The sequence below is a fragment of the Macaca fascicularis genome, chromosome 16 (assembly GCF_037993035.2).
Source record: "Macaca fascicularis isolate 582-1 chromosome 16, T2T-MFA8v1.1".
Classification (NCBI taxonomy): domain Eukaryota; kingdom Metazoa; phylum Chordata; class Mammalia; order Primates; family Cercopithecidae; genus Macaca; species Macaca fascicularis.
Genome location: NC_088390.1, coordinates 63244459 through 63258195, shown reverse-complemented (window position 1 = coordinate 63258195; position 13737 = coordinate 63244459). Strand labels below are relative to the sequence as shown.

Genomic DNA, 13737 nt, shown 5'->3' with positions numbered 1-13737 from the left:
CACTCTTCCATACCAAGTTGTTTTACTTTGAGCTAGAGTTCTTGGCAGAAGGAGTTGAGGGCAAGGATTCCACTTGTGTACACACATGCCGACATGTGTACACACATACGCACATACTCCCTCTGTTTGTACCTAGAGAACCAGTCTTTCAGATTTCTAAATTCCCAAGGTGTTTACAATCTAAAAGCCGGACCTTGGTTATGTTTTGGTTTGTGGCTGTTAGAACAAAGGATTTGACTGTTAGTTCAGCAGCTCATTTACAAAACAACATGGATAGCATGGGTTACCTTCTAGTTGTGTGTAAAGAAGGTGAAACGGAACCTTCTGAATTTCACAGAACTATGTACCCCGGCAGAGTCCGAATTTATCCTCAGGCCCTGCAAGACAAATGTTTGTGACCACTCCCAGCCAACAGTGTTTTTCTTTTGTGGCTTGAGGGAATAAATCATGCAACTGTTTTCTCATCAGATTCTGGCCTCTCTCCCTCTCAGGGCAGGGTGCCATTTGCCGTGCCTGACAAAGTGCTGTGGCCACAGCTGTGTGAGGCGCTCAACATGAAATTCAAGGCCGAAGTGCAGAGCAACCGGGGCCTGACCAAGGAGAACCTTGTGTTCCTGGCGCAGAAACTGTTCAACAACAGCAGCAGCCACCTGGAGGACTACAGCGGCCTGTCCGTGTCCTGGTCCCAGTTCAACAGGGTAGGGGCCCGGCCACCAGCAGCTGTTAGATCTGTCCCTCCCAACTAGACATTCTCAGGAGTCTCCCTGCCCTGGGCCCTTATTCTTCATGTCTGTAATAAAATGTACCAAAAGTAATAGAAGCTTCTGACTAGATGGACAACTTGAGAGTTACCCAGGTCACATGTAGAAAACGTCTACAGTTAATGCATTTTCTTCCTTTGTAAAGGAAATAGAGCAAAGCAGACGTTAACATAGCTCATGAGAAGCAAAGCTTTTGAGGGGATGCGAACTCCGGGCCTCTCTCCCCTTCACTCTTTTGTGTTCCCCATGTATAATGCCAGATCAGGCTCCTATGGGACCCTCAACCCACGCAAAGGGATGCTGATGAAAGAAACTTCTCCTCTAGCATCTGCTAATTCAGATGTTACTTTGATTTTATTTTTATTTATTTATTTATTTTTGAGACAGAGTTTCACTCTTGTTGCCCAGGCTGGACTACAATGGCACAATCTCGGCTCACCACAGCCTCCGCCTCCTGGGTTCAAGTGATTCTCCTGCCTCAGCCTCCCAAGTAGCTGGGATTACAGGCACGCGCCACCACACATGGCTAATTTTGTATTTTTAGTAGAGACGGGGTTTCTCCATGTTGGTCAGGCTGGTCTCAAACTCCCGACCTCAGGTGATCTGCCTGCCTCAGCCTCCCAAAGTGCTGGGATTACAGGCATGAGTCACTGCACCCACCCTATTTATTTTTGTTTATTTATTTATTTTTGAGATGGTGTCTCGCTCTGTCACAAGGAGTGCAGTGGTGCGGTCTCGACTCACTGCAACCTCCGTCTCCCAGATTCAAGCAATTCTGCCTCAGCCTCCTGAGTAGCTAGGATTACAGGCACCCGCTACCATGTCCAGCTAATTTTTGTGTTTTTAGTAGAGACAGGGTTTCACTATGTTGGCCAGGCTGGTCTCAAAACTCCTGACCTCAAGTGATCTGCCTACCTCGGCCTCCCAAAGTGCTGGGATTACATGCATGAGCCACCACGCCCAGCGTCACTTTGATTTTAATTTAACTTTTGTTTCTTTTCCTGCCCGCCCCCACCCCCAAGGTATTTTAAATGTCTTTAATTTGGAGCCTAACAATGTGCATTTCTCAGAAGCTCCCTGGTGACACTGATGCTGCTGGTCACAGACCACACATCAAAACTAGCAAGGGACGGGTCAGCCCAGCCCCAGGTGAAAGTGTCTGTAGCAGGACCCCACTGGGTGCTGGTAACTGCAGTGTGGTATTTTCCCCTTCTTGCCTCTTTTCTTCTCCATGGGACCATTAGGTAAAACTCAGGTAGGTGGGGATGTTTGTACACCTCTGACAAGGGTAGATGTTTGTTTCCCATTTAATTTTTCCAATTAAATATATGTATAATATTCCAAGTGTTACTCTTGTTTTCTTGTGTTTACTGTTGTATCTCCAACCAGGAGAATTTACCAGGACGGAATTACACTTTCTGGCAGTGGTTTGACGGTGTGATGGAAGTGTTAAAAAAACATCTCAAGCCTCATTGGAATGATGGGTGAGAATCATTATTTCTTAAGGCACCAACAGAGTCTGAAGGTCTTCTTTCTGGCATCATAAGTCACACTCTGCTTCTGTCCTTTGTCCTTGGTGATCCAGGGCCATTTTGGGGTTTGTAAACAAGCAACAGGCCCATGACCTACTCATTAACAAGCCAGATGGGACCTTCCTGCTGAGATTCAGTGACTCAGAAATTGGCGGCATCACCATTGCTTGGAAGTTTGATTCTCGTGAGTGCCCCTCCCTTATGTCCAAAGTTTGCTGCTTTCGTTACAAAATTATTTTAACAAATAATTTAGTGGGTACTTACTATTTGTTGGGGTCAGTTCTAATTATGGGAAACACAAATGTATAGCCATGACATACTTTTAATAAGGCAGCCTATGAAAAATACTAATATGGGAAACACAGTTACTAATTTGGTTATGCATGAAAGTATATGGCAACATGGTTATACATGAAAGTTAAACCATGACATGGCTACCTATGATACAAGAGTCTGTGCAGAATCTCAGTTGCTTCCCTCTTAAAATGTTTGCCTTATTGTATTACTCTGCATAAAGCTTATTTCAGTGAAGAATTACTTGGATGATTTGGAGTTCTTACAGTAGTAAAAATATTCCTTTTAACATACGGATATTGTCATCAATCATTCTACCCAAGATGTTAGTTCTTTTCTTTTTTTGAAACAGGGTCTCACTCTTTTGCCTGGGCAGGAGTGCAGCGGCACAAACATGGCTCACTGCAGCCTCGACCTCCTGGCCTCAAGCAATCCTCCTGCCTCAGCCTCCTGATTAGCTGGGACCACACACATGCACCACCACACCCATCTAATTTTTAAATTGTTTGTATGTTGCCCAGGCTGGTCTCGAACTCCTGGGCTCAAACAATCCTCTGCTTCGGCCTCCCAAAGTATTGGGATTACGGGCGTGAGCCACTGCACCAGGGCATCAAGAATGTTAGTTCTCACCTCTGACCCTCACAATAAGGGTAGCTTGCTAGTTCGTTTTCTGTGAATTAAAGTTTTTATTAACTTTTGGCTAGGTGCGGTGGCTCATGCCTGTAATCCCAGCACTTTGGGAGCCTCAGGCAGGAGGATCTCTTGAGGCCATGAGTTTAAGACCAGCCTGGACAACATAGCAAGCCCCTGTCTCTAAGTAAATAAATAAATAAGTTAATTAGCTGGGCATGGTGGTGCTCATGGTGTGCGCCTGTAGTCCCAACTACTCTGGAGGGTGAGGCGAGATGATCACTTGACCCCAGGAGTTCAAGGTTACAGTGAGTCATGATCACATTACTGTACTCCAGCCTGGGCAACAGAGTAAGACCCCGTCTCATAAACAAACAAACAAAAAGGCTGGGCATGGTGGCTCACGTCTGTAATCCCAGCACTTTGGGAGGCCAGGGCGGGCGAATCATGAGGTCAGGAGATTGAGACCATCCTGGCTAACACGGTGAAACCCCATCTCTACTAAAAATACAAAAAAATTAGCCAGGTGTGGTGGTGGGCACCTGTAGTCCCAGCTACTTGGGAAGCTGAGGCAGGAGAATGGCATGAACCCAGAAGGCAGAGCTTGCAGTGAGCCGAAATGGTGCCACTGCACTCTAGCCCGGGCGACAGAGCGAGACTAAATCTCAAAAAAAAAAAAAAAAAAAAAATCACTTTTAATAGCTCTTATGCTTTCTCTGGTTGTGGGCATGCTTCCTAGCTCTTATATATCTTTGTATAGGGAATCAGGGATCGGGGGTCAGTAAGAACTGTTTCTTCTACTGAGGACTGGAATACTGTTTGAACTTGAAACGTCTGAGATTATTGGATCTCTTGGGAAGTGATTGGTGTATTACCTGCTTATCTACCCATGGCTTTTTATTTTTATTTTTTGAGATGGAGTCTCTGTCACCCAGGCTGGAGTGCAGTGTCATGATCTCAGCTCACTGCAATCTCCACCTCCCAGCCTCAAGCCATCCTCCCGCCTCAGCATGGTACCTGGGACTACGGATGAGCGCCACCACAATTGGCTGATTTTTGTATTTTTAGTGGAGACGGGGTTTCATCATGTTGGCCAGGCTGGTCTCAAACTCCTAACCTCAGGTGATCCACCTGTCCAGGCCTCCAAAAGTGTGAGATTACAGATGTGAGCCACCATGCCTGGCCCCTACCCATGGCTTTTAAAAATATTTCAGGCCGGGCCAACATAGTGAAACTCCGTCTCTACTAAAAATACAAAATTAGCTGGGTGTGGTGGCACGTGCCTGTAATCCCAACTACTTGGGAGGCTAAGGCAGGAGAATTGCCTGAACCAGGGAGTCGGAGGTTGCAGTGAGCCAAGATCACACCACTGCACTCCAGCCTGGTAACAGAGCAAGACTCCATCTCAAAATAAGTAAATAAATAAATGAATAAAAATACTTCACCTGTAACCCATGGTTATTTTTAAATGGAGATTTCTATTGGAGCCATTATAATGGCAAGTTTGAATTTATAGTATGTTTGGGTTTTAAGATTTCCTATTCAGAAATCATGTTTAGAATGTGATTGTTCTGTTTATTGATCTAGAGGAAAGAATGTTTTGGAATCTGATGCCTTTTACCACCAGAGACTTCTCCATTCGGTCCCTAGCCGACCGCTTGGGAGACTTGAATTACCTTATCTACGTGTTTCCTGATCGGCCGAAAGATGAAGTATACTCCAAATACTACACACCAGTTCCCTGCGAGTCTGCTACTGGTAACAGTGTTCGCATTCTGATTTGATTTTGTTTGTGTGTGTGCGCGTGCCTGTGTGCGTGCGTGCGTGTGTGTGTGTGTGTGTGTGTTATCTCTCTTGCATGAAAACCCACACAATTACCATTCAGTGAGAGCAGTTTGAGCATTTTCCAGGGCAGATGTAAACCCTGGGCTGGATTCTTACAGTCGTACAGAAAACACATCTGCCACTAATCCCAAATACCAAATTGAAGAAAACATTCTTTTTAATACAAACTTAGATCAAACAAAATTAGAGAGGTAAAATTTTGTTTTTCATGCCAGAGATAGTTTTATTGCTTTCTGAGTTTAGAAGTATTACATATTTATTATAAAATTTTCAGAAGACGCATAAAGGCATGAAAAAGAAAACAGGCCAGGTACGGTGGGTCATGCCTGTAATCCCAGCACTTTGGGAGACCAAGGCAGGCAGATCATTTGAGGTCAGGAGTTCCAGACCAGCCTGGCCAACATGGTGAAACCTCATTTCTATAAAAAATACAAAAATTAGGTGTGGTGGCGGGTACCTGTAATCGCAGCTACTCGGGAGGCTGAGGCATGAGAATCACTTGAACCCGGAGAGTGGAGATCGCAGTGAGCTGAGACTGTGCCACTGCACTCCAGCCTGGGCAATAGAGTGAGACTCAGGATCAAAAAAAAAAAAAAAAGAAAGAAAGTCAGGCGTGGTGGTTCACTCCTATAATCCCAGCACTTTGGGAGGCTGAACCCAGGAGGTGGAGGTTACAGTGAGCTGAGATCGTGCTGTTGCACTCCAGGCTAGGCAACAAGAGTGAAACTCCGTCTCAAAAACAAAAACAAAAAAACAGATACCACACAACATCTCTCATCTAGAGATTAACCTCTATGGATGATTTAGTGACTATTCTTGCACTCTCTAAACAGGTATGTATTATACATTGCATCACCTGATGTTTGAAGTTCCTGTTTGGAGGTTAAATCTAGCAGGAGAATGAAGACCATAAACAAGGAAACATATATTCAGGCCAGGCACAGTGGCTCATGCCTGTAATCCCAGCCTTTTGGGAGGCTGAGGCAGGTAGATCACCCAAGGTCAGGAGTTTGAAACCAGCCTGGCCAATGTGGTGAAACCCCATCTCTACTAAAAATACGAAAAGTAGCTGGGTGTGGTGGCGGGTGCCTGTAATTCCAGCTACTTGGGAGGCTGAGGCAGGAGAATCACTTGAACCAGGGAGGGGGAGGTTGCAGTGAGCCGAGATTATGCCACTGCACTCCAGCTTGGGCAACAGAGTGAGACTCTGTCTCAAAAACAAACAAACAAAACACAAATGTATTCATTTAGTGATGGGCGCTCTGAAGACAAAGCAAGGTAGAGGGATAGAGAAGTGGCAGGGAGGAGAATGGAGGTGTTATTTTACTAGAGTGGTCAAAGGGGGTTTCTCTGAGAACATGTTTTTTTTGTTTTTGTTTTTGTTTTTGAGACAGGGTCTCACTTTGTTGCCCAGGCTGGAGTACATTGCTCACTGCAGTCTCCAACTGCTAGGCTCAAGGGATCCCCCCACCTGAGCCTCCCACATAGTTGGGACTACAGGCATGCACCACCAATCCTGGTTAATTATTTTATTTTTATAGATCTGGGGTCTTGCTATGTTTCCCAGACTGGTCTCAAATTCCTGGGCTCAAGCAGTGCTCCTTCCTTAGTCCCCCAAGTTTCTGGGATTATAGGCGTGAGTCTGTACCCAGCCAGGATGTGATATTTGAATAGTCATAAATGAAGTGAGGAAGCTAGCCATACAAAGATCTAGAGAAAAAACATTCTATGCCAAGAGAACAAGTACAAAAATCCTGGGTTGAGAATGGGCATGTCTGGAAAGCCTCAGGAGGGCCAGGGAGGCTGGAGCCTATTCAGCAGGGAAGATAAGTGGTAAGAGCTGAGGTCAGAGCACTCCAGCCTTGGAGTTCAGGGTAAAAGGTTGGGGTTTGGACCATACTATATATAATTTTTTGTGACTTTTTATTTTTTTCACTTGGAAATATATCCTAGGTAGCTGGGCATGGTGGCTTACGCCTGTAATCCCAGCACTTTGGGAGGCCGAGGCAGGCAGATCACTTGAGGTCAGGAGTTCGAGACTAGCCTGACCAACATGGTGAAACCTCGTCTCTACTAAAAAAAAATACAAAAATTAGCCGGGTGTGGTGGCAGACACCCGTAATCCCACTACTCAGGAGGCTGAGGCAAGAGAATCGCTTGAACCCGGGAGGCGGAGGTTGCAGTGAGCCGAGATCACGCCACTGCACTCTAGCCTGGGAACAGAGCAAGACTGCCGCAAAAAATATATATATCCTGTGTAGAGTTGCAGCTCAGTAAATGTAATCTTCCAACATCATTTTGATGATTGCCTACAGTCCCATTGTATTATGGTGAGTTACATGTTCGTTATTTAAGATGCTTATAATTTGGGCCTGGGCACAGTGTCTCATGCCTGTAATTCCAGCACTTTAGTAGGCCAAGGAAGGAGGATTGCTTGAGCCTAGGAGTTTGAGACCAGCCTGGGCAACATAGTGAGACTCCATATCTACAAAAATGAAAGTGAGCTGCGCTTGGTGGCACATGCCTGTAGTCCCAGCTACTCAGAAGGCAGAGGCTGGAGGATTGGTTGAGCCCAGGAATTAGAGGCTGCAATGAGCTATGATTGTGCCATTGTACTGTAGCATATATGACAGAGTAAGATCCTGTTTCAGAAAAAAAAAGTCCTATTTCTGGCAGCATTTCTTTGGTTTTTAGCTTCTTAGCCAATCTATAAAATTCTCTACACACTGTAAAGCACAAAAAAAACATGAGGTATTATGAAAAGGTCGCTCCTGACACTGGAAGCCCTGGAAGAAGAAGATTAGGGTAACAAGCAATTGGTGAACCCTGCAGCATTTCACCCTCTTGGGCTACTTAAATGACAAGCTCTTTGTCCTGTAATCATAGTGGGATCGTCCTTGCCTAGTATAATTAACATTGTACTGATTCCTGTATTCACATACCCAGAAACAAGACTTCATTCTCCCATGTCAGATATCACATTCTTACTCCCTGCTTACCTGGATTTCCATAGTCAGCCTTCTGAAAAGGTAACTGGTCGACCAGATCATGTGCAGGTTTATCTGCTCATCTGCCACATCCCAGTGGGGATTCTGTGGGAAGCAAAGGACACATCGCATTCTTGGCACCAACATCACTCACTGGGACTAGTGACATCAAAGTACCCCAAATGCGGAAGCACCAGGCGTGAAGAAGCGTGCACGTGCTGGGAAAAGTAGCCTTCCCTTCCCTGAAAGACTAGACACTCAGAGTTAGAGGAACCTCAGACATCATCAGGTCAGATCAGTGGCCCTCCAGTGCCTAGGCCTTTCCATAGGATCCCTGACCAGTGCATATGCACCTTCTGCTTGAAAACCTCCAATGATGGTCAGGCACCGTGGCTCACACCTGTAATCCCAGCACTTTGGGAGGCCAAAACGGTGGATCACTTGAGGTCAGGGGTTTGAGACCTGACCAACATGAAGAAACCCTATCTCTACCAAAAATACAAAAATTAGCTGGGCTTGGTGTCACGCACCTGTAATCCCAGCCACTCGGGAGATTGAAGCACAAGAATCGCTTGAACCCAGGAGGTGGAGGTTGCAGTGAGCTGAGATCGCACCACTGCACTCCAGCATGGGCAACAGAGCGAGACTCTGTCAAAAAAGAAAAAAAAGAAAACCTCCAGTGACAAGGAAATCAGTCCTTCCTAAGATAAATCATTTCTTTTCTGGGCAGTTCTACTTAGAACATTCTTCCCTACATGGCTGAACATTTGTCCTCTTAGGACCTGCCCCTCCTGGTCCTGATTTTATCCCCTGGGTCAGGTAGAGCAAATCCTGTCTCTCTGCTGCATCTTGGACTTTAAGCTTTTCAAGGTATTTTTTTTTAATTAGTATGCAATTAGTGCTTGACTTAGATTTGTATTGAAGTACATAGTTTCCGTGGTTTGAAGAATTTATTGAAACATCCAAGCCAATTTGGAAGACATCTTGAATTTCAGCTTTAGTGCTGACCTTCTCCTTTACCAGGTCTTCCTAACAGATTGAAATATTAAATGCTTGGCCAAGTGCAGTGGCTCACGCCTGTAATCCCAGCACTTTGCGGGGCCAAGGTGGGCAGATCACTTGAGATCAGGAGTTAGAAAACAGCCTGGGTAGCATGGTGGAACCCCGTCTCTACTAAAAATACAAATATTAGCCAAAGTGTGGTGGTGCATCTGTAATCCAGCTACTCAGGAGGCTGAGGCATGAGAATCATTTGAACCTGGGAGGCAGAGGCTGCAGTGAACCGAGATTGCACCACTGTACTCCAGCCTGGATGACAGAGTGAGACTGTTTCAAAAAACAAAACAAAAAAGAAATATTAAGGGCTTGTGTCATATCCTTAGATAAGTTAGGTGGTTGTGTTCTGTCCTAAGAAAAGATGTGATTCATAAGGAAGATCACATTTTTATTTCACTTGAGCACTTTGATTCACCACGTTCTCCCCTTGGCAGCTAAAGCCGTTGATGGATACGTGAAGCCACAGATCAAGCAAGTGGTCCCTGAGTAAGTGGCCAGGTGGCTCTGGCCCTCCTTCTGCCTCTTTCCTCCTTCCCCAGACCCTGCCTCCCACCCTGATCCTGGGCCCAGCTTTCTGCTCCCCCAGGAAACCTGTCTCAGCCCTGGGGAGGGACCTGGGCTTGGTCACGCTGTGCCAGTACCCGAGTGCCCACTCCTGTAGCTGGAGCTCCAGGGCCAAGTGGGCACTTTGTCCTTCTACACCCCGAGAAAGACAGACATGCCCCTCGGTCCCCTCCCCATCAGCTGCCCCGGCCTCCCTGGCGGCTGAAGCTGTTCTCTTCCTTCTGCAGGTTTGTGAACGCATCTGCAGATGCCGGGAGCGGCAGCGCCACGTACATGGACCAGGCCCCCTCCCCAGCTGTGTGCCCCCAGGCTCACTATAACATGTACCCACAGAAGTAGGTGGCGTTCTTGTTGGGGTCCACAGGGGAAGAACTGGGGGCTTGGCCCCAGGCTGGACCCCTGGAGGGCTGGTGGGCAAAGGAATCCAGAGCTCCTCTAGATCTGAGACCAGGCAGCCCTGGCCCGGGCTCTGGCCTTTGGGAGGGAGAGATTTGACCAGAAGTGATTGGTGGTTTAGAGTTGGGTTGGGCAAATGTCATCTGTTCCCCTCTCTCAAAATGGAGATTTTTCTTGCTCTAAGGACTGAGTGGAGTTGTGCTGTGTCTGGACAGCCGTTGTGAGAGGTAACTGGGGAGGGCATTTCAGTCTGAGTTGCTGTGTAGCCAGCTGTTCGAATGGTCATTCTTTTCCCATGATGCCCCAGGCTGAGGGCATAGGCTGGCTCAGACTGCTCCCCTGGTGGCCTGTGGAGCTTGGGGTGGTCTCTCACAGCCTTTCCCCCTCCCTTCATCCCTCTTTCCCTCCCAAGCCCTGATTCAGTCCTTGACACCGATGGGGATTTCGATCTGGAGGACACAATGGACGTGGCACGGCGTGTGGAGGAGCTCCTGGGCCGGCCAATGGACAGTCAGTGGATCCCACACGCACAGTCGTGACCCCGCGACCTCTCCGTCTTCAGCTTCTTCATCCTCACCAGAGGAATCACTCTTGTGGATGTTTTAATTCCATGAATCGCTTCTCTTTGGAAACAATACTCATAATGTGAAGTGTTAATACTAGTTGTGACCTTAGTGTTTCTGTGCATGGTGGCACCAGCAAAGGGAGTGCGAGTATGTGTTTGTGTGTGTGCGTGCGTGTGTGTGTGTTTGCACATTATGGTGTTTCTCCCTCTCACTGTCCAAGAGTTTAGTTGTAGCAAAGAGGCCACAGACAGAGGCTCTGGTGGTTTTTACTTTGTGCAAAAAGGCAGTGAGTTTCGTGAAGCCTGGAAGTTGGCCATGTGTCTTAAGAGTGGCTGGACTTTGACATGTGGTTGTTTGAGTAAGAGACGGACAAAGGGAGGAGAAAGCACGTGTGCTCCAGTGAGTCTTCGTCACTCTGTCTGCCAAGCAATTGATATATAACCGTGATTGTCTCTGCTTTTCTTCTGAAATGTAGATAACTGCTTTTTGACAAAGAGAGCCTTCCCTCTCCCCCACCCCTGTGTTCTTGGGTAGGAATGGGAAAGGGGGCAACCTACAAAGATTGTTGGGGCAAGGGAAGTCACAGGCTTTCGGATGGGCGGTGGCTTTTCACATAACACTTAGCTCATCTTAACATTCTCTCCTTGTGCTTTCTCCCCTCCTGCCTGCCCGCACCCTGGAATTGCCACTCAGTTCCTCTGGGTGTGCACACATGTTTGGAGAAATAGAGGAGAGAAAAGAGGGCCATGTAACTGAGAGCTTACAGTGCCAACGCCGTTTGTGTTCTGGCCAGAGTGGAGCACACAGCCCTGACTCCTGGGCGCTGAGACTGTTGCCTGGTTACCCAGGAAGGTGCTGTTCCGGCTGCCCAGCCTTTCTCTGAGCCAGCGGATGCACAGTCGGAGGTGTTCTTCAGGCTTATTAATAATGCTTTTTGCAAATGTTGAATCATGTTTCTGTTTCTAAGTTGGATCTTTTTTGTTTTCCCCTTCCCACCATAATTTGACATCAAAATTCTCTCTTGTGCATTGGGCCCTGGGTCATTCGAACCCAGGTCACCTCATTCCCATTCTCTGTTCACACCTGATGTCTTGAAGAGTAGGTGGCAGCAGTGTGGGCTGAACCTAGGCCAGCTTGCTCAGCGGGTCACCCTGCTGTGGGGTCCTGGCGGGTGTTGGTAACGTGAGGAAATGCAGTCAGCAGGTTTGCTGGGGAGTTTGATGAAAGTATAAAAACAAAACAAAACAAAAGCCTCGGTATAATTTTGTTCCACGACTTCTTCTGTAGCTTTACACCAGAAGGAAGGAATGGGCTACAGCAGGCAGTGGGGGAAGCGGGGGTGAGCAGGTGTATTAAAATAGCTTACGGGTAAGGCCTAAAAGGTCACCCCTCGGCCCCCTCTCCAAAAGAAGGGCATGAGCACCCCCAGGAGAGGATGGCCCCAAAAACCTTATTTTTATACATGAGAGTAAATAAACAGATATTTTTTTTACAAAAATAACTTCTGAATTTATCAGTGTTTTACTGTTAAAGAAAAATATTCCTCTATAGTAAATTATTTATTGGAAGATGACTTTTTTAAAGCTGCCGTTTGCCTTGGCTTGGTTTCATACACTGATTTATTTTTCTATGCCAGGCAGTAGAGTCTCTCTGCCTTTGAGGAGCAGGCTACCCACATCCCACTCAGTCCCTCCCTACCCCTCAAGATTTGATGAAAATTCCAACCATGAGGATGGGCGCATTGGGGAAAGGTGAGAAGGAGAGCCTGCCTATTCAGGGACCTAGGCTCAAAGAGCCCCTCCCTGCCCGTCACCCAGAGATGCTTCACCAACACCTGCCTCTGAGACCTCGCTGTCTGTTCCAGCAACCCTGGTGGGGGGTCAGACTTGATACACTTTCAGGTTGGGAGTGGACCCACCCCAGGGCCTGCTGAGGACAGAGCAGCCAGGCCGTCCCGGGCCGCTTCGAGCTCACTTTGCAGTTGGCACTGGGTTGGGGAGGAAGAGAGCTGATGAGTGTGGCTTCCCTGAGCGTGGGGTTCCCCTGCTTGTCCAGTTCCAGTTGTGAGCTGTCCTCGGTGTTACTGAGGCTGTGCCTGGAGAGTAGAGATTTTTGATGAAAGGTGTGCTCGCTCTCTGCGTTCTATCTTCTCTCTCCTCCCTGTTCCTGCAAATCACAAGAAAAGGTAGTGGTGTGTCTTGACCCCATCAGCCTCTCACCCACTCCCAGACACACAAGTCCTCAAAGGTTTCAGCTCCGTGTGTGGGATGTGCAGGGTTTTTCTAGGGGGTAGGGAGAGACCAAAATGAATATAACTTAAAATGAAAGTATACTTTTTATAATTTTTCTTTTTAAAACTTTGTGAAATTATTTCAGATACATATTTTAGTGTCAAGGCAGATTAGTTATTTAGCCACCCAAAAAAAGTATTGTGTACAATTTGGGGCAGTCACAAAGTTGTGTATTTTATGTTACAATAAAGGCTTCCTCTGAAGGGATGGTATTGAGTCCTGTTTTTACTTTTTTCTGTCACGTGCCAAGGGAGGGCAGCTTGAACACAGGGATAAGTTTCAAATCATCAGCGTGACTCTGAAAAAGGGAACTGGTTGGGTGGTTGGGAGTTGGCAGCCTCAGAGGGCACGTCATTAGCTCTGATGGCAGATGGGGCCTTTCATACCTTCCTGCTCATGTGATGTTTTGAAAATTAGAATGATGGTCTCATCTTCTTGCCTCCTGACTCCAGAAAGCTTGTCCTTTTTTCTTTTCTCTCTTTTTTCCAGCTGCCACACAGGCTGGAGTGCAGTAGCGTGATCTTGGCTCACTGCAAGCTCCGCCTCCTGGCTTCACACCATTCTCCTGCCTCAGCCTCCCGAGTAGCTGGAACTACAAGCGCCCGCCACCACGCCTGGCTAATTTTTTTGTATTTTTTAGTAGAGACGAGGTTTCACCGTGTTAACCAGGATGGTCTCGATCTCCTGACCTTGTGATCCACCCACCTCGGCCTCCTGAAGTGCTGGGATTACAGATGTGAGCCACTGCGCCCAGCCGAAAGCTTGTCCTTGAGATTCAGCACATTTAGAGTATCTGACCCTGAGTTCAGCATTGT

General features: G+C 47.1%; 1 protein-coding gene across 8 annotated transcripts in view; it reads left to right on the top strand.

Moving 5' to 3' along the window:
- STAT5B (signal transducer and activator of transcription 5B) overlaps positions 1 to 13129 on the top strand; it is a 91481-nt gene extending 78352 nt beyond the window's left edge. For all 8 annotated transcript variants that reach the window (XM_074019650.1, XM_045374837.2, XM_045374836.2 and 5 more), the window contains exons 13-19: positions 492 to 698; positions 2151 to 2245; positions 2347 to 2477; positions 4805 to 4975; positions 9540 to 9591; positions 9897 to 10004; positions 10478 to 13129. In XM_074019650.1, coding sequence (XP_073875751.1) covers positions 492 to 698; positions 2151 to 2245; positions 2347 to 2477; positions 4805 to 4975; positions 9540 to 9591; positions 9897 to 10004; positions 10478 to 10604 — 891 coding nt within the window. In that variant the 3' untranslated portion in view covers positions 10605 to 13129. The remainder of the gene's footprint in view (positions 1 to 491; positions 699 to 2150; positions 2246 to 2346; positions 2478 to 4804; positions 4976 to 9539; positions 9592 to 9896; positions 10005 to 10477) is intronic.
- Positions 13130 to 13737: the final 608 nt, after the last annotated feature.